At 33.9% G+C, this 20,884-nt stretch overlaps 1 protein-coding gene across 8 annotated transcripts in view; it reads right to left on the minus strand.

Annotated features, from left to right (window-relative positions):
• Nucleotides 1-20,884, minus strand: part of LOC138373898 (chromodomain-helicase-DNA-binding protein 9) — a 231,781-nt gene that overhangs the window by 95,509 nt on the left and 115,388 nt on the right. For 3 of the 8 annotated variants that reach the window (XM_069456537.1, XM_069456538.1, XM_069456536.1), the window contains exons 1-3: nucleotides 16,373-16,631; nucleotides 15,248-15,579; nucleotides 2,165-2,276 (exon numbers count right to left, since the gene is read on the minus strand). In XM_069456537.1, the coding sequence (XP_069312638.1) occupies nucleotides 2,165-2,276; nucleotides 15,248-15,510 (375 nt within the window). In that variant the 5' untranslated portion in view covers nucleotides 15,511-15,579; nucleotides 16,373-16,631. Of the gene's footprint in view, nucleotides 1-2,164; nucleotides 2,277-15,247; nucleotides 15,580-16,372; nucleotides 16,632-16,734; nucleotides 17,118-20,884 lie in introns of those variants that run through there. The other 5 variants (XM_069456533.1, XM_069456532.1, XM_069456531.1 and 2 more) reach the window with 2 other exon arrangements.

Genomic DNA, 20,884 nt, shown 5'->3' on the forward strand with positions numbered 1-20,884 from the left:
CTAAAAGAATATTTAGAATTCTATTATGGGCATGATATAGTTCTTAATGTTCAAGAATAGTTTAAACTAATAAACGACTGTGACGTTTATTGTTCTAAAAATAACACGTATTTATTAACGTCTCACTAGGCATGACTTCTAAATAATGAAGTTTGAGAATAATTCAGTACATTTTTAGAAAATTCTGTTAGATGTTTTCAGCATTATAGTTTCCTTTCTGGTCACTTAGGCATCTGTTAGTACTTAGAAATATCTCAGTTAGTCTTTAGTAAATAGTAAATGAGTGACCTGAAAGAATCCTTCAAACTCACAAAAAGTGCACACTCAGGTAGTTCTTCACAAAACAGAACGAGGACCACTTATTGTAAAACTCCTCCTTTATCCTACGAAGACTTTATCAATCTAACAGATTAATTAAAAGGTCCATGAAAGTATGAGATTATAGATGATTTTACCATAAATTTTATGCCACTACAGTATATAGTTATACATTAATAAGGTAAAGCCAAGTAAGGTGTCACTCTCACCAGTGATCTTTCTCTGTCCTACATCTCTACTAGTTTAAAAATATAAAAATTAATCTGATATCCCTATTTTTGGCTAATGTGCTTTTTTCTGGCTTTCTTTCTCCATAATGTTTTTTAAAGCACAATTTAAAATACGGATAAATTCTCCCTTCTAATTTCTTATTTCTACCTTGTCTCTTATATGTTAAAGGCTTCCACATATCAGCCCATGGTACTTTGCATAAGACAGAAGCATCATGCTTTTAAGTAACTAATATAGTACTTCTCTATGATAACCTATCACTTCTTTCCTATAATGATCCTAATAGTATGATCTGTTGCAGGGGCATTTTTAAAAAAAATTTACATCTCTAAATATAGTTGGACTTCTGAAATAGTCTCTATTAAGATTAAAGGTAACAAAATTAAATACCAAACCACATTTTTAGATTTCCACCTGACTCCAAAGCTTAATTAGTTTCTAAAAGTTCAAATCTTGACAATCCCCTGCTGTGGTTGAAAGCTATATAGACCTTTCCATGATTTATATGATGACATAATTATTATATAATGACACTATGTCAATATTAGAGATTTATAACTATTAGAAAATATTTCTTTCCTTCGCCATTTTTTTTTGTGTGTGTGTGTGTTAAAACAACACACCTGTCAAAGCAACCTCATACTATACACAGAAGAAATGTACATGTTGACTATCCTACTGTTTCATTGTTTGGTAACGGCATAATGGAAAAATGGCCAGCATTATTCTAGTAAAAATTAAACTAAATTTTCTCATATTGAATAAGTTAAATATAAGTTTGCCTAAGTTAAGGATAACATATGAAGAAAAAGCCAGGCCATATAATATTAGGAGCTTCAGTCACTGCCCTTACCTCAACTCTTGCAGCAGCCCAGGAGCCTTGAGCCACTACTCTCCCATTGGATAAGAAGCTGCATAAGGAAGAAGAAAGGCCATTCAGGGGCTTTCTGGCCCCATAATTCAACAAATGCCACCACCCCTACGGCCTACAATTGTATTTTAATTATTAGAGGGCAGAGGGTGGCCTGAATTATTATGACCTTCACTATATATAATTTTTAACTTGACAGAGTTATTTTGAATATCCACCTATTCCAAAAGCAAAAAAGGCAAAATGTACAGTATTTAGGTCTACGTTAGGGGATTTTAAGAATAACTGTTTATCTTTTCTTCAACAGAAGCACAGACTAAAGGAATTATTTCTAGGAATGAGTCAATCCATTTGCTTTGTCACTTGTAGGTGATTTAAAAAGTTAATATCTCCATCATCAAGTTCATTTGAAAGCACTCTATAAATACAGGATAATATCACTAGATACTTCTCCATACTAAAAGCCATCGAGGACTTTGTATTGTTACTTAACCTCTTTGGGCTTCAGTTTCACTATCTGAAAAATGAGGGGTTCTGAGATAATATGTAAGTTTCCTCCCACGTCTAATATTCTATGGTAATACTACTAGGGGCATATTGTGATAACGCTATCTTATAAGTTCTACCATACAACAGAATGTATTTTTACTATTAAACTGCAGTGTCAATATCTATAAGGCAATATTATGCTACCTAAGTAATCCTAACAGTGTTTCTTCTCTCAGAAAAAATTTTAATACTCACTTGAGAGTCTTGATCTTTCAATGTATGCTGTGGCATCTGCTCTGCATCAGATATTTCATCTGAAGACTCATTCTTTCTTTTTTGTTTCTTACCCAATGTAATAATGAGTTTGCTGTTTCAAGAGGAAAAGAGTAAACAGTAAGAACTCTTTGCATTTTCCCATTTTTGGTCAAATTAAGATTGCCATGATAAACTTTCTTCCATTTTATATCACTTGCATGTTCAATCAAGGATGATAATTGCCCTGAAATCTATAATGACATTTTTCAAAACATAAACTCTGTTCTAATGGAACAAACATAAACCAATACTACAGTTAACGTATTTCTAAGCATTGATAGGCAGACAAATCCTATCACTTGTTTTTCAGGCTCAAGATTACTTTTCATGGGAAAAATTTCAGGTGATATAACTGTATTTAATAATAAAAATAATTCATTTATTATCTTGCAGATTTGAAATGAAGCATGTTTTTCTACCTCTTATTAAATTTAAATTCCACTTATTGTCCTTGAATCCCTCCTATTCCCTAAAATCATCTACTTCTTTCTACCCAACAGTAATTTCTCCCTTAAGTATGAGAATTTAACAATTGTTCTTTAATTCTTTCATTTATGTTAAGGCTTATCTCAGCTTATTGTATGTTCCCGAAGAGTAAAAATTATTATTTCTTATATGTATATGTACACACACACACACACACACACACACGTATATCTTTATATATGTATGTTTACATATATTAATATTTACACAAATACATATCAAATAGAACTATCTAAAATGAAGGTTTTTTTCTTTCCTTGATGAGAGATATAAGTACAGAACTCCACATTTCCTTATCTGCTTCAACAGACACAGGGACATAATCTTTTTTCAAAAATTTCAATAGATTTGTGCGTACAGGTGTAGTTTTGCTACATGGACATACTGTATAACAGGGAGGTCTGGGGTTTTAATTACTCATCACTCGCGTAGTGTACATTGTACCCAGTAGGTAATTTTTCATCCCTCAACCCTCCCTCTCCCACCTAGACGCATAATCTTAAAGCACCACACTAATCATAAACCACGCTAATTACTAATCAGCAAAATTCTATTTTAGTTATCTGTATTCCAGAAACTGAAAACTCACCTAATACTTTCGGGTATATTCATCAGAAAAATATCAGAATTCTTTAAGCAATTATTTACTTACATGGGAGAACCTGGAGGTTAAGAGAATGCATTTCGAAATCACAGGGTCAAAGATTTAAACCTTGACTCCTCCATTTACCTATTTGTGAGACACGGGGCAAATCAATTAATCTCTTTTAGCCTTAGTTTCCTTGCCTGGAAAATAGGGATATTATAGTAGCTATTTCCACTGTTGTTGAGAATTAAGTAGGATAATTTATATTTGCTATTACTATGTCCTGACACACAATAATTTTTCAACTAATGGTAATTACTTCTAATTATTATATGCCAGGCACTTTCCCAGGTTCTAGGATTTGAAAATAAAGTGACACAGTTTCTAACCTTAAAGTATCACAGTTAGACTATGATCATAGTTAAAATGCTACAATGGAGGTTAGCTTAGGATGCAATATGAACACAAAGGAAAAAGTATTTATGTTTACTGAAGAGTATAAAAGAGGCTTTACAGAAAAGGTAAAGTTTGAGATAGGAACTGTATGATGAAAAGGAGTTTAACAGGTAGTGAAAGAAGAGGCAGGGTACATTACAGAGAGGGTGATCCTACAGAAAAATGAGAATATGTAGTAGAATCAGTGTGACACGAACACACAGAGTACACACAGAAGGATAAACCAGAAAGCTGGAGAGCTATATAGGGTACAGATCACAGAAGGCCTTGTATGACATATAGAGAACTAACATTTTAAGGTCAGCTTTTAAAATTTTTAAGAAATGGGGTCTTGCTATGTTGCCCGGGCTGGTCTCCTGGCCTCAAGGGATCCTCCTGCCTCAGCCTCCTGAGTAGCTGGGACTACAGGCATGGGCCACTGTTTCTGGCTAAGGCCAGCTTTTAAGCTCCATAGGGCAAGAGGTTTTTTGGTTTGTTTGTTTGTGTTTTGAGACAGTCTCACTCTGTTGTCTGGTCTAGAGTGCCATGGCATCAGCCTAGCTCACAGCAACATCAAACTCCTGGGCTCAAGCAATCCTCCTTCTCCTGAGTAGCTGGGATGACACGTATTTGCCACCACCCCTGGCTAATTTTTTCTATTTTTAGTAGAGATGGGGTCTCACTCTTGCTCAGGCTGGTCTTGAACTCGTGAACTCAGTGATCTTCTCCCCTCGGCCTCTCAGAGTGCTAGGATTACAGACAGGCATGAGCCACCGTGCTCGGCCGAGGGCAGGAATTTAAAAGGAACCTCTCTTGTTCATCATTGGCAACAAATGTTTAATGAATAGACACTGAGATATTTTGAATACATGAAAAAATAAAGCAATTGGAAGATAAACGAATTTTAAGCAAGGGAACAATGTGACTATAAGGAAGTAAAATGCAAGGCAGGGAAACCAGTAATAAGGCAAATGACAACTCAGGTGAAAAAAAAAAGTGTAATCTAGGGCGATGGCAATGTGAATAAAGAAGTGAGGAAAGATATAATTTTTTATTGTGGAAGAGGACTCAACAGGACTTGGTTGTTGACTGATGTGAGGCAAGAAAAAGTTGTAGAATGATTTCTCCCTACATTATTCCTGTATTGATATGATTACCATGTTCAACAGGATAATGGTAATTCTTACTTGATGTCCCACCTGTAGTGTTCTGAATATGTGAAGAAAGCAAATAAGAGTAAAAAATATAGCTTACGTTGGAAGCAAAAAAGCAGAGGCATACAAGAAGATATTCTGAAACAACATTAAGGAACCAACCATAGTTACACTCCATTCCCTTCCATCACTTTCATTATTTCCTCCTTATTCTCGTTTCGCTCCTAAAATAAAAATTTCCCTTGAGGCTATATTTACTGTTAGATACCACATGATCTTGTTCCTCCTCCTTCTTATCCGTAAATTCTCAAAAAAGTCATTTCCGTTTTATTCCTCAACCCACTATAATCTGAACTCTTGAAACTAGTCTTCATGTTCATAGCTTCCACTTATTCAATGTTTACTATGAGTCAGCCTCTGTGCAGACTTTACGTGCATTCTCTCACTTGATGTTCATACAACTCTGAGAGGCAAGCACTATTATTTTAAAAGGAGAGGAAATTGAGGTTTAGAGAAGTGAAATAACTTGCTCAAAGTCGTACATATAATAAAAATAGACAGGAATTAAGTATACTTTACTCCAAAGCCTGAATTCCTAACATCTAAGTCCACAAATAACCTTTAAAAGCCCAAATCCAATACAAATTTTTACCTAGTGACTTACAACTAACACTGTTTCCTTTCTGTACTCTTCTTGACTCCATGATGCAACAGTCTTCTGGTTCTTGCTAAAATTTCTCTCCCTAAATTTTGGCTTCTTTTTCTCTACCTACTCCTTCAATGTTGGCTTTCAGCAGCATTCAATCATTGACAACTCTTCTCTGCCAGTCTCTTAAACTTTGGTGTTTCTCGAAGTTCTGTCTTCAGCCTTCTTCCCTCTCTATAAACTGTGCCTGGGTGATTTAATTTAATCTATTCTTAACTACCACTTAGAAGTTAAAGATCCTCAATTTATCTCTAGCTCAGACCTTTTCCCCAAACTTCCCCAAACCCATATAATCAATAGCTTATGAGACATATGCCCCCAAATCCAATCCTTCATTTTCTGTAAACCTAATAGTCCATCAGTCTACTAATATTAAAGTATAATAGTAAATTCAGAAAAGTGCACACATAAGAGTACCACTCAGTGAATTCTCTCAAACTGAAAACACCTGTCTAACCAGCTCCAAATCAAGAAATAAGACATTATTAGCTTCCCAGAAGCCCCCTCTCATGCCTCTTCTAGTAAGAATCTACTCCTGAGGGTATCCAATAACCTGCTTGTGATTATTTGTTACATCCTAGGACACTTGTGCAGATGATTTTCAATGGCAAGGTCACAGACAATACTAAGTAAAATTGGGTAGTAGAAATAGGAATATGATACTTTTTCCTACTTGCTATCCCTCTCCAACCTAGATGGGTATTTTCAACTAGTCTGTAGATGAGAACACCACTAGTAAGAGGAGACTTTAGTTGCTTAAATAACAATTTCCCATGAAATGCAAATCAAGGCCTGTTAATACAATGCCTTTTAATACATTGCTTAACAAGGCATTTTCTTGATGTTTAATAAGCTAAATGAATTATGTGAAATACATATTCTGATATAGTATCGATGTGGCTGCTTAAAGGCTCAAGTCCCACTGAATAAAAACTTCAGTAAAATGAGAAGCAGAGATATTTAAATTTTTGTTAAATTTATAAATGACTATGAAGCAGTAATGCTGTTCCTTTATAGTGGTAGGAGGAGATTAAAGGAAGATTCCCTAAGGACAAAGGACTAAGCTGCTTAAACATTTTTTATAGATAAATATTACCTAAATCTCTAGAAAATAAATACTAATTAATAGGTATTAACTACCAAATCAATCTTAAATACCCACCCCCTCTGGTGGTGGGGATAGGTTAGATAAAAATGTTTCCCATCACACCTGAGATAAGCTTTGATTGTCTTGTTAGAAAATTTTACCTAAAAATAAAAAAGGAACTTATATATTTTATTTTCCATATATTCTGTATTTTTCTTCCAACATTGTTCTCTAGGCCTGGAATAGCATCCTATTTCATAACACTCATTAACCATTTTTAACAACTCAGGCAAAAATCTTTTTCAAATTCCAACTTTGTATGAGATATTTCAGATATAGCAGTTTACCACTGAACCTTTTTAAGTCTAAAATGTTACACATGCCCTTTCTATTTTAAAAGCGTACATGTCCACGATAGGAAAAGAGGCCAATTCCGAAGTTATTCTTGACTGACATAATTGTGAGTTTAAAAAAAAAAAAAAGTATAAGCCAAGTGTGGTGGCTTGTGTCTATAGTCCCAGCTACTTGGGAGGCTGGTCGCTTGAGCCTAGGAGATTGATGCCAGCCTGGGCAACATAACAAGATCTCATCATTAAAAATACAAAAAAAAAAAAAAAGTGTGTGTATGCACACACTTTAAATATATACAACTATTTACAGATTTAAAAACTAGGATTATTTACATGGAACACTGAATCTTGAACACCCTAAAGTCATATCAATTTGTTGTACATTCTAAAATGGCATCTACGTAATACTATAAAGGGGAACAATTAATTAGGTTGTTATCAGATCAGTAGTTCCTAAATGTGTGGGGCAGGCTTTATTAGAAAGCCATCTATTTAAAATACGGATTCCTCATGAGGAAACATCAGACAAACTCAAATTGAGAGACATGCTACAAAATAACTAGCCATTATGCTTCAAAAGTGAAAATATCTTAAAAGAAAAAGACTGAGCAATTATCCCAAATTGGAGGAGATGACAAAATGCAATATAAAATCCTGAATTGGATCCTGGCCAACAAAAAAAGGAACTGACAAAATTTGCATGTGGTAGGCAGATTAGTTAATAGTATTATGTAAATGTTTATTTCCTGGTTTTGATAATTGTGCTATGATTACACAAGATGTTAACATTTGGGAAGCTGGGTAAAGAGCCTAAGGGAACTCTGACTTATTTTTGCAAGTCTGACATTATTTGAAGATTAAAATTTTAAAAAGTAATAAACCAGATTTGTGTGTCCCAATCTCAGGATTCTGATCCAGTTTAGTGGAACCCCAATGTGACTTTTAAAATATTCCCCATGAATTCTGATGCTCTACCAAGTTTGGGAAACACTAGCTCAGAGAATGTTAACTAGTATAGAAAACTCTAAGAATATATTTCCAAATGAGGCAAAAAAAAAAAAAAAAAAAAAGAAGAAAGAAAACTCTAAGAATAAATATTTAGGATAATGAAATTATTTTAGAGAACATTTAAAATTTCAAAGTGCCTTTGGCTACAATATCTTAGTTGATTCTGAGAAAAACTCTAAGATAGGCAAGGGAGGTATTGGTTACACCATACAGATAATGAAAGTTCAGCTCTAAAAGATGAAAAAAAGGGCTGGGCATGGTAGCTCATGCCTATAATCCTAGAACTCTGGGAAGCCAAGGCGGGAGGATTGCTTGAGGTCAGGAGTTTGAGACCAGCCTAAGCAACATAGTGAGACTCCATCTATACAAAAAAATAGAAAAATTAGCTGGGCATGGTGGTGTGCACCTGTAGTTGCAGCTACTCAGGAGGCTGAGGCAGGAGAACTGCTTGAGCCCAGGAGGTTACAGTGAGATATGATGATGCCACTGTACTCTAGCCCAGGCAACAGAGGGAGACCCTGTCTCAAAAAAAAAAAAAAAAAAAAAAGAAAGAAAGAAAGAAAAGAAAAGAAAAGAAAAAACTACCAAAGTCACACATCTAGTAAAAGACAGTAAAAGTCTCTTTATTCCTAGATTACTATTTCCAACATATCTTACTGACTTTAAAATAAAATGACACATATATTTCAACCAGTCAGCAGATATTTAATATCAATAAACACAGCTTAGGCTGGGCACAGTGGCTCACGCCTATAATCCTAGCACTGTGGAAGGCCAGGGTTTGATGTTTGAGGTCAGTAGTTTGAGACCAGCCTGAGCAAGAGCAAGACACGGTCTCTACTTGAAATAAAAAAAATTAGCCAGGCGTGGTGGCATGCGCCTGTAGTCCCAGGAGTCCTCGGGAGGCTGAGGTAGGAGAATCACTTGAGCCCAGGAGTTGGAGTTTGTAGGGAGCTATGATGACAGCATTGCACTCTAGCCAGGTCAACAGAGCAGTACTCTGTCTCAACAAACAAACAAACAAAACGAAACAAAACAAAACAAGAGAAAATACAGTTTAATGCCTAAAGAGAAATATGAAACTATATTATCTTTTAGTAAATTTTTAAGATTTAAGTTTATCTGACTTTCAAGCAACCGGATATCTCTATTGCCTATACAATGATAACAAATAGCCATAAATGTTATCTGAAGGAAGTCAGATGTTTCAAAAGCAGAAAAAATAAAATCAGTTAAGCAAAATACCCAATAGAGTTTACTGTATTAATTCTAAAATAAAACTTCTTTATAAATGAAAATAAAATTTTGTTAAGAATACATTCTTCAAATAAACTGACGGTTTGCTATTCTAAGGAGAAATATCTCTAAGGTAAACGAGTAACAAAGTAATACAGAATTTAAAATGGAATATATTAATAATAAAGGCTTTGTGCAAGCTTTTTTCTTTTTTTGGAGACAGGGTCTTGCTCTGTCACCTGGACTAGAGGGCAGTGGCACAGTCATAGCTCACTGCAGCCTCCAACTCCTGGACTCAAGTGATCCTCCTGCCTCAGCCTCCTGAATAGCTGGGACTTCAGGCATGACCCACTGTGCCTGGCCAAGTTTTGTTTTTTAAAAACATTAAAGAAATCTGTTATCAGTGTTAGCAAAATGTAACAACAGATATTCAGACAAGTAAAAAAACTAAATATCAAAAGATGGGTTGTTTCTGACAGCAAAGGGCAATTTCAAACTAAGGTATGAATGTGAAATGTTAATTCATTTGATAAGTATAGGCACTAGAAAACTGCAGTGTTTATACTTGACATGTCTATATTTGATTTCCCGATGTAATTTATGCACTCATCTAAATCCTGCCCACATGTTATTAGTAGGTGCTATGTAACAAGCTGCAATCTACACTGTACCAATCTGTAATTGCCCCTGTTCATTCTCTCATTGCAATAATTGGACAATGAATTGTACCCAATTAGTACATTTGTTGTAATTAATACACCCAATTCATCATAAGTGAAGAAAACAGGCAAAAATACTATTTCACATTTTTGCTTTGCAAGCCAAGTGAAAGGTACTGAGGTAATTTTGAAAGTCCTCAAATATAAACCTTTTTTAAAAAGAAACACATTTAACTTGGTGAAATGACTCCCATTTAAAGTTCAACTCAAGACTTCAGCTTAAACTCAATTTAGAAAAAACAAGTTATAAAAGGGTTCTTTATGTTAGTTAAAACTGTAATCCTTAAATATGTGAAAGTAACATTGTATTATAAGCGTTTGATAACTTTGACTATTCATTACTTCCTGTTTAAAGTTGGATATCATGTTTTACAAAAAGGTGAAATTCACTGAGTTGTTTTCACTAAGGATCCAATTATTAGTTAAGCATTAATCAATCAACATATTTATCAACACAGCTTAATTCTTAAAAGATATAAATTTTTTTCAAATACTAACATTTCTGCAATCAGATTCATTTAATATGCCATAGTTTTAACTGGCAATATTTTTTTTTCTTTCCTTCTGACACATAAAATAATGGTGTATCTCACAATCAATTAAATTCAGTGCCATATGTACAACTTTTTGCTAATGACAAATCTTATTTGTATGTTTCATGTAATGGAAAAATTTTTTTAAATGGAACTGTAAATCTTATTCAAAATTCTTAATAATGTGTGATGTATATATTAACTCTTTCCAAAGATGAATATGAACCAGATTTTCACTGAGTTTTATAATTTAGAAGTATGCAGTAAAACCAGTAAAACATTTTATCTGCTTGGTTTTGAAAAATTACAGAACTTATGTCTACTAATGGCATATAATTAATTTAAAAATCATAATAAATGTATACCATGCATTTTTACAACTGCTTTTCATTTATTATATACTAACAATTAATGAATACATGTATATTTTATTCAAGCAGATATTATTTCAAAATTCCTATCAGAAAAACTTGAAGCAGAGCCCTATGTAACTTTATTAACAAACTATAAAGTGACAATTTCTAATATTTTTTCTCTCAGATTTTATTATTTTTCTTTTAGATTTTACTATATAAATGGAAATGTCCCTTTAAAGACGTACATGTGGACATACATGTTAGTTTTGTTAAAAAATACATACATATACATGTGTATATATGATAGCAGGTGATTAATAAATGCTATTTTCTTCCTTCCTTCTCGAAGGTTCAAAAGACTAGCAAACAAAAGCACAAAATAATTGAGATCTAATTTAATGTTTTATTGTTTCTTTTCATAACATAATTTATATGTAATTTTTACTAGAGTTTGATAAATATATCTACATTTAGATATTTTATACTTTAACTAAAGAGAAAAGCTGTTTCTAGTACCTGATAACTAGTATTCCTGCAACAAACAGAAAGAATAGTTATGAATAATACAAAAAGGAAAGAGTTTAAGTTTAATCATGAAGAACGATAATTGATTAAATTTATAGGACTATGAGAACATTTTTAAGCACCAAAAGCATTCTACTTATGTCAGTTAAATAATCAGTAACCTAAAGAAGTAAATTCTGACAACATGGAAACATAATTTAAATGTCACAGTAATAAATCATAAATTTAAAAATGCTGCAACCAAATCATGTGAAATCTCATTATATAATCTAAAACCAAATAGAGCCGTAAGAAAATTCTACTGGAGGTCTCAGAATGAATTTTGCTAATTTATTTTAAAATAGAACTACTATTACTAAACCATTAGTTTTGTCCCTGTGGTTTTATGCATGAATTAGCTTGCCATTTTTGCTCTCAATTTAACAAATCAAATTCAATCATTTGGTATCATTTAATATTTGATTGTCTTTTCCATTCATTCATTCCATAAAATTCATTCCACTCCATTCATGGAGCATCTATTATGTACCCACTGTTACTGAAGGAATACCTGCTATTTTACATGAAAGGCAGCTTTTTAGAAGCTGACTGTGAAGGTCATGAAAAATATCAAAGCAGAAAAACGTTGCTTTCAAGTCCTACTTCACCCTTCATTTTGTACCTGCCATTTCCATTTCAACTCACACCCTTCCACACAACCATGAACAAAGTCCTCAAACGCCAGGCATATTTCAAACAAAATTTATTTATCCTAAATGTTACCTTAGATAACCTGATAAGCAGAGGCATGCTCATGTCAAAGATTATCCTCCTTAACAAGCAGCAACCATGTTTTCCTGTTTGATTTTTTTTTTAGGAACAGAGCCTTAATGGAAGGAGAACCTAGGTAGCTAAATGGCTTGAAGGAAGGGGTGTGACTTCTAGCCTTGGCTGTTTCCTTAAATAGCTACATGTTATTTATATTTTCAGAAAACAATAATGGCTAACATTTACAGAGCACTAAGCATATTCCAGGTATTGTTTTATATGCTTTAAATGTTATTAACTGATTTAATCCTCAAAATAACACTGTAAGGCAAGCACTACCATTACCCCCATTTTACAGATGAGGAACATAAAGCTTGAGGAACTTAAGTATTTTCTCTGGGGTTACACTGAGTGTAAGTGATAAAACTAGGATTTGAACAAATGCAACTGGCTCCAGAGCCAAAAAATTTAACTATATTATCATACTGCATACCCAACCTAACTCACAAAATTGTAAAAATTAAATGAGACTACAAGAAAGTGTTCTGAAAAAGATATTCCTTGCATTGAAAAAAAAAAAATCAATCCATAAAAGTGACAAATAATGAAAAGGTTTCAAGCACATTAGCAAGCAGAGGCAGTATTTTTTTCTTCAAATTAGTCTTCCTAGACTACATCAAATCACATCTATGGGTTAAATAAACACAATTACTGTTTACAAATTTTAGTTGCTTTTTAAATTTATATTTCTCACTGCTGGTGGTTAAGCTGCATCATACACTGCCTTCCAAATTAACTGATATCAATAATTTGATATTAATAACAGCCTAATTCTGCTAAAATTAATAGAAAAATAAGATTTTTAAAAGGAAATGTTTAGTATATCATAAAATGCTGCTAGTTAAAATGATGCAACTGAACTTTATTTAAATGATTCTTCACACAAAAATTAAAAACTCAGCAAATTCAAAATTACAAAGTATAGAGGCTCATTGAAACACATAGTAATGAAATATTTCAATTGGCTAACACTGGAACTCTGAACAGTATGCAAATTTCATTTTATTCCAACTATGCTTTTTCTTCCAACATGATGATCATTTTTGTCTTTGACTGATACAGATGGTCAAGATACTGTTTTACTCCAACAGCTTAATAACACACAGTCAAGCTTTAATTTTACTTGCCTGCCTGCCACTTATAAATTCCTCTATTGAAAAGGCCTATACTGCAACAACTTTTCTTTTCTAGCCACTACTCAATATCTCGCCATGTATTTAGCCAAAACGGGAAGAATATCATTTCCAGTACAATCCTCATCTGTTTTCTCTGTTTTGTACAGACTGCACCTCTACAAAAAGTAACTGATCAATGCTGTGCAATATTAAAATAATTTATTGTGAATAATCTACCAACTTCTAATAAAAATACAAATATCACAAAAACAATCAGTACTCCACTGTAGTGCTACTAATCCCCTACCATATTAATTTATGTTTTCTAAAAATCTATGTTTCTCTCTAATTTAATTCTTTCTGATTTTCCCTTATGTACAATGTTTTTTCTTAAACCAGATTCACTTCTGGTATCTTTTGCTCCCCCCAAATTTAAAGTAAATAATAGTTACTATAACTTTTGAAATTCACCAATTTCCTCTTGATTTATGCATTGTTTTTCAAAATGTTACCCTTCCAAATGGTATATTATTTTGTCTAGATCTCTGAGCCAAGTTAAAACTGAAAAACCTTAATTGTATTAACTTTTAGTATAGCAAAAGATTAATATGGGGTTTCCAAAATTAAAACTAGATAGAATTTTGGAAAAATAAGTTACTTTCATACTAAATACCTTTAAAAAAATAAAAGGAGTAGAAATCTAACTTTCAAATTTCATTTTAGCTGTCTGCAAATAAAATGCAAAATCAATATTACTTATTGATATATTATAACAAGAGAGGCCATATTATTTAATGGTTTGGAATGAATGGCATCAGGACCAAATTAAATAATCTGGTGGTCGCATTTAAAATGCTAAGAATTAATGTGGTTTATAAATTTAGTTCTAAATATCTATATAATGTACCAATAATTTCTTAAGCAAATGAAGATTTTCATAAGGGAATTCTTTCTTTATTGTGTATTTTTGTGTGTGTGAAAAAGAGAAAACTTAGATTACACACTTCATGTAAGACTCTACATAAAGCCTTCAGAAATGACCAAATAGTCCTGAAAAAATAATTCTAAACTATGTTGACCTTAGATAATGTAAAACACACATATAAAGCAAATAACATTGTATTTTATTTTTTGAAAATGTATTTAGATAAGCAGTCAAATAAAAATACATAGGATTAATGTATCCTTTTAGAGCAATTCTTTGTTCTTATAATTCTCTAGGAGCATTAATCCTCACCTGGCCTCTTTATTACATAAAGCAAATCAGAGTCTGTATGGAAGTAAATTGGTAAGAGCTGGGAGCTGCTTATTGTTTATATGGTCTTAGTTCTCTTGCCATTCCATTTAGTCAAAAGTCGTGGGTTTATAATGCTGTATTTCATGTTTCCAAACTATGAGGTACCCAGTGAAGCACAAGTACAGCTAAGAGGTAAAGAAATCTTATAAAGAATTTCAATGCACGTTCTGTGAAGAAAGTAAATTTGGAACTGGCATAGCAATATGGATTTTTATTTTGTTTTTTTCCTGTTTCATTTTCATATACTGAAACATTTTCCTATCTTAAATCCCTTTTACTAATATTAATGTACAAAAAGCTACGTTCACAGAACAATAAAATTTAGGAGATCCTGGAATATTATCTAATTCATTCAAAAAGGAAATAAGGCACACATGGTATCTAGCAATTTAAAGCTAATATGGGAGTAAACATATCACATTCAAATGAAAAGCAGACGGTTAGACAGGTTGCACTTTCAGAACAAATTGGGGGATGGACACACTTGAAGCTCTGACTCCGGTGGGGCAAAGGCAACATATGTAACCTAAACATTTGTACCCCTGTAATATGCTGAAAGAAAAAAATAAAATAAAAGAAAGAAAAAATTGAAAGGAATTAAATTTAATTCTTAACCAACTTACCCAATTTTTGTCTTCTCTTTTAACTTAGAACAAGTTTTTGTTTTTTTGTTGTCTTTGTCCTTTGGCTTGGATTTCATCCTTCTACCTTTCTTTTCCTCTTTTCCTTCAACTGAAGCACTAGGAAAGTTTTCAGGGCTCATTACTCGTGGAATATTGCGTTCCCCACGCTCCTTTGCTTTTGCTATGGCCTCTGATATTATGCGATTAGCCTTTTCTTGCTTGCTTTCTGATTCCACCTTTTTTCTCTGCTTCTTCTCAGACATGACCCTCACCTGGGTATTCTGCAACTTAGTATATGTCCCAGAACCATCACTCTTCTTGGAAGATGGAGGCTAGAGAAACCAAAATATATTTTTATAGAATATACCAAAGCACATCTAAAACAACTGGCATAAATATCTAAATTTTTTAAATTAAGCTTAAATAGAGAAGTAAAATTACATGAGAAATGTTTATGTGAGTGCTACATACAAATTTAAAATTAAGACATTTTGCTTATCTAGAAATTAGTATAAACAGCTCAAATGCTACTTTTTAAAATGAGGGTTATAGAAGGATAATATAGATTCATTGATATTTTTCACAGCATTCTTGGTTAGTCGATTCAATTTTGTCCTGTAGATACAGTTGATTAAAATTTTATCCTGTAAATATTCTGTGCATTTGGAATAAAAGTCTTTTCTTTGGTCTCTACTCCAAAACTCTGAACATTATTAATAAATTTAAAAATAATTTTAATTTAGAATGACTACTCCTTACAGTTTATTGTGATTTTTAGAAAAATAAATCTTCTCTTTTAAGACTAGAACTAGAACCTGAAATCATTTAAATCATTTTAATGCAGCAACATAGCTAGTTAGTAAACAGACATTCCCATACTTAAAATTAGAGAAAGTTTTAGTTTTCCCATGAAAGAGTTAAATGTGAATTTTTTTTCTTTTTCTATATCATAATTATTTTGCTCAAGCAACTCGGGAAAGAAACAAGTTTTATAGTTTTACATTAAAATTATTAATATTTTAGCAATATCACAGGAAGCAGATCAAGAGCATTTTAAAAAGAATTTCCTCTTCAAACACGCATTCATCCACATATACTTAGATCACAGTTTTGTTATGTTCTTACCCGTAAACATGCCTCTCACTATAGCAAAGGAAAAAAACATCAGGAATTTCCAAACACATTTTCATGCTGATTCCAGTGTGCTTTACTGGATATCTTTTCTATACCTGCCTCATCAAAGGTTTCATAGCAGTGCTGCAGCACTGGGAAAGGAAGGAGGGTTTAGAATCGTTCACTAAAATGCCACCTTAAGGCCTACAGGCTATAACAAATAACCAAGACTCGAGAAAACAGCAACAAGCTCAAGATGGCGATGCAGTACGACTCCCGCAGCAGCAGCCAGTAATAAGGAAGGTTATTCAATCCCATTAGCCTTTTAGCCCAAAGAACCCCTCCTCCTCCCACTCATTCAGGCTTTCACTTACCCTTCCTCTTGGCCTCTTCACTGAAGACATTTTTGGCGTCAGACAAAGGCTTGCCCTCTGCTTTTCCACCACCCCAGGCAGTGCTCAAGAAAAAAGCATTGAAAGAAGATTCCTAAATGGCCTATTTAGCAAGCTGCAACCAAGAGATGCACAACCCTCCACAAATACACATTTTGATTTATCAACACATTTCTGCCTTGGCAAGTTTGTATCTACTGTTCATCCTATCTAGGTAGGAAAAAGGCTGTAAACACTCCTAAAAAGCTGAGTTTCCTCAATAGCTGTAAGCAGATAGCCAGATTCCAACAAAGCACAGAAAGAAATGAATGCACAAAGCATCAAAATGCATCAGCATGAATATTAGAGATGTCGTTAAAAATACTGACTCCTTCTGCGGAAGTAGGCCAGCAGATGGTGCTACCAGTTATTATTCCATTAGACTCTGCAATTTAACCCCCAATGGACTGTTCTTCCCTCCATGTAACACATTAACTCTCACTCTGCCATTTCCCTGCAGTAAAGTTTTAAAAAATATACACAAAAATCTGATTTTAAAAAATCATCTGAAAACTAAAACTGTGGTGAAATGGCATTATGTGGCTATCAATATTTAAAAAGCAAAAGCCAATGCAATTTTTACTAGAGAAAAATACTTTTCTCCATGATACTCCAAAATATTTAAAATATGAAAATAGCTCAGATGAGTAAAGGGTTAAAGAGCAGGTCGTGCAAATGAACACATAACAAGTGACTTCTCTTTAAAGAAATTAGATAAGGTCTCGTGATTTTTTTCTAACAAAAAGCTAATAGTGTTATTTTGAAAATAGAGAAATGAAGCTATTTTCATTTAAATTCTAAAAAGAGGCTTAAAATTTTGAAATGAACAAATGAGAGCTATTTATAGAGAATTACTAACCACATTAAAATTTTTTCATTCTCTTAACCTAAATGAATATATTAATTTATTTTCCTAACCTAAAAAAAAAAAAAAAACTCATAAAACCTTCTTGACCTTTACTCTCACATTCTATTTTAACTGAACTGCTGAGTTTTTCAGATAAAATTTTAGGTTTAGTCCCTGGCTAAAAATAAATAAGTAGCAAGTCCACTTGAATTTGATCATCAGTACAACTTTTCTTTCTATAAAAATTGACAGTATTTTAATAAGCAATGCCCTTTAAACAAAATTTCACTACTTCACAATTTAAGTTTACCGCTTTCCATTTTTTTTTTTTTTGTGAGACAGAGTCTCACTCTGTTGCCTGGGCTAGAGTGCCGTGGCGTCAGCCTAGCTCACAGCAACCTCAAACTCCTGGGCTCAAGTGATCCTTCTGCCTCAGCCTCCCGAGTAGTTGGGACTACAGGCATGTGCCACCATGCCCAGCTAATTTTTTCTATATATTTTTAGTTGTCCAGATTTTTTTTTTAGTAGAGATGAGGTCTCGCTCTTGCTCAGGCTGGTCTCAAACTCCTGACCTCCAGCAATCCTCCCGCCTTGGCCTCCCAGAGTGCTAGGATTACAGACGTGAGCCACTACGCCTGGCCTTACCGCTTTCATTGATGCCATTTTTTTAGCTGGTCTTGGCTAGTCTTGTGATATCACTATCAAAGAACATTGTTTTTGGTATTTTTTTTTTCTCCTTTTAGGAACCAAATGCCTCAAAACAGAGCAACAACACTATCTAAACAGTGTCCTAGAAAGACCAATCTGAATACTTTGAGAGATTATAGGCAGAGGACCAGTAAGAGCAAGAAAAGGATCTTACTGACTTGAGAGGTCACTGATATGAAAATAATAATAAGACCTAACACTGTGTACTTACTAACTGCCAGGCATTATTCTAAGCATTTTATGTGTATTAATAAATAATCGAATCCTGAATGATACTGGCGATAAGGGGAGTAGCCAATAGGAGAGAGCCTCTTATAGCAGCATTACAAAATGATAGAATGGAACTGAGAGAGCAAACAATTTCAAAAATCTTAATGGTAACAATAGGAACTAAAACAGTGATTACTATATGCCAGGCACAATTCTTAATATTTCATATATATAGACTCAATCTTCAAAACAACCCCGTGAGATATGTACTACTGCTATTCTCATTTTACAGTCAAGGATACTGAGGCATAGTGAAGTGACTCGCACCCAGGATCACACAGCTACTGAGCAGGGATTAAAAGACAAGAGGGCCTCATTATGGAGACCATGCTCTCAACCAATATATTTTATTAATTTGGTTCAAACATCATAATTTACAGAGACTCATTTGAACACAAAAGAAAGTAAGTGACTTTCTCAAAATTGCAGAGATACTAGCAATAATGCTAGGATGAAATTTGTTTTTTTCCAGTGCCCTTTCAAAGATACAGCAATCAACTAGATAGAGGTGGGGTGTGGTTATGGAGCAGGAAGAGCCAGTACTTGGTTTCTAGACCAAGAGAAGGCAAAAGAAATAGGAAACCTAGTCAAGAAAGAACGTATATGATAAGTTTAATTCTTGTCATACTGAGTTTGAAATGGAAAGCTCTAGCAATTGGAAATTAGGGACTGGATCCTTAGAGAGAGAGGTCAGGGCTGGAATATAAGATGTGGATTCCCCTGCTGTTCTCTTTCATTACTCTTTTTTTTTTTTTTTTTTTTTTTTTGAGACAGAGTCTCACTCTGTCGCCCGGGCTAGAGTGAGTGCCGTGGCGTCAGCCTAGCTCACAGCAACCTCAAATTCCTGGGCTTAAGCGATCCTACTGCCTCAGCCTCCCGAGTGGCTGGGACTACAGGCATGCACCACCATGCCCGGCTAATTTTTTCCTCTATATATTTTTAGTTGGCCATATAATTTCTTTCTATTTTTAGTAGAGATGGGGTCTCGCTCTTGCTCAGGCTGGTCTCGAACTCCTGACCTCGAGCAATCCACCCGCCTCGGCCTCCCAGAGTGCTAGGATTACAGACGTGAGCCACCGCGCCCGGCCTTTTCATTACTCTTAATTCACTGACATTCTCCATTCTCAGAGCTAGGAGGAGTGCCCAAATATCTCACTTCTCCTATAAAGTGTTTCAGTAGATTCTATTACCTGATTCAAAATCCCAATTGTTTAACAATAAATCTCAACAGTAGACGATAAAGAATCTATGATCAAACGTTTCTTCTACTACAGCAATACAGTATTTTTAAACTATATTCCCATAGAACATCAACATTCAGGTGTTAAATAACTAAACATTGTTCACATTGGTCATTTCCCAATTCACCCATACCCACAAACATACAATGTTATGGATTTTTCTCCCCCCTTACCCCTTTGTCTAAGCAGTCATCAAATTGTTAAATCTACTTAATTGTACTTCATTTTCTCTTCTTAGTCCCCCATAGCTCCTGCTGTATTAATTTTCCACTATTAAAGTTATGTTGTGGTTATGTAGGAAAATATTTGTAGAAAATATATACTGAAGTCTTTGGGAATGATGGAGCATCAGGTCTGCAACCTACTCTCAAATGGAGTATGGTAGAAGAATTTCTTTATACTACACTTGCAATTTTTCTGTAAGTTTGTGATTTCAAAATAGAAATTATTGGCTGGGCGCAGTGACTCACACCTGTAATCCTAGCACTTTGGTAGGCCGAGGTGGGAGGACTGCTTGAGCTCAGGAGATTGAGACCAGCCTGAGCAAGAGCAAGACCCTGTCTCTACTAAAAATAGAAAAATTAGTCAGGCGTGGTGGCATGCACTTACAGTCCCAGCTACTCGGGAGGCTGACGCAAGAGGATCACTTGAGCCCAGGAGTTTGAGGTTGTAGAGAAATATGATGATGCCACTGCCCTCTATCTACCCAGGGCGACAGAGCAAGACTCTGTCTCAAAAAAAAAAAAAAAAAAAAAAGAACAACAACAAAAAAACCAAATTATTTAAAAATTTAAAATAAAGTGACAGGCCTTGCTCCCCAAGAACCTGTATACTAAATGATGGTATAAATACATAAAAGGCACATATATTAATATCATATCCAAATATTCATAAAAAAGAAAAAGATGATATCACATCTAATACATTATTTTGACAGCAACTGGGAGGAGTACATGAAGACTAGGGATATCATATTTCAGTACTGGGGAAACTCAAGGATTTTACAGTATAAGCATTTTTCGAATGA

Source organism: Eulemur rufifrons, chromosome 23 (genome assembly GCF_041146395.1).
Source record: "Eulemur rufifrons isolate Redbay chromosome 23, OSU_ERuf_1, whole genome shotgun sequence".
In the NCBI taxonomy this organism is placed as follows: Eukaryota; Metazoa; Chordata; class Mammalia; order Primates; family Lemuridae; genus Eulemur; species Eulemur rufifrons.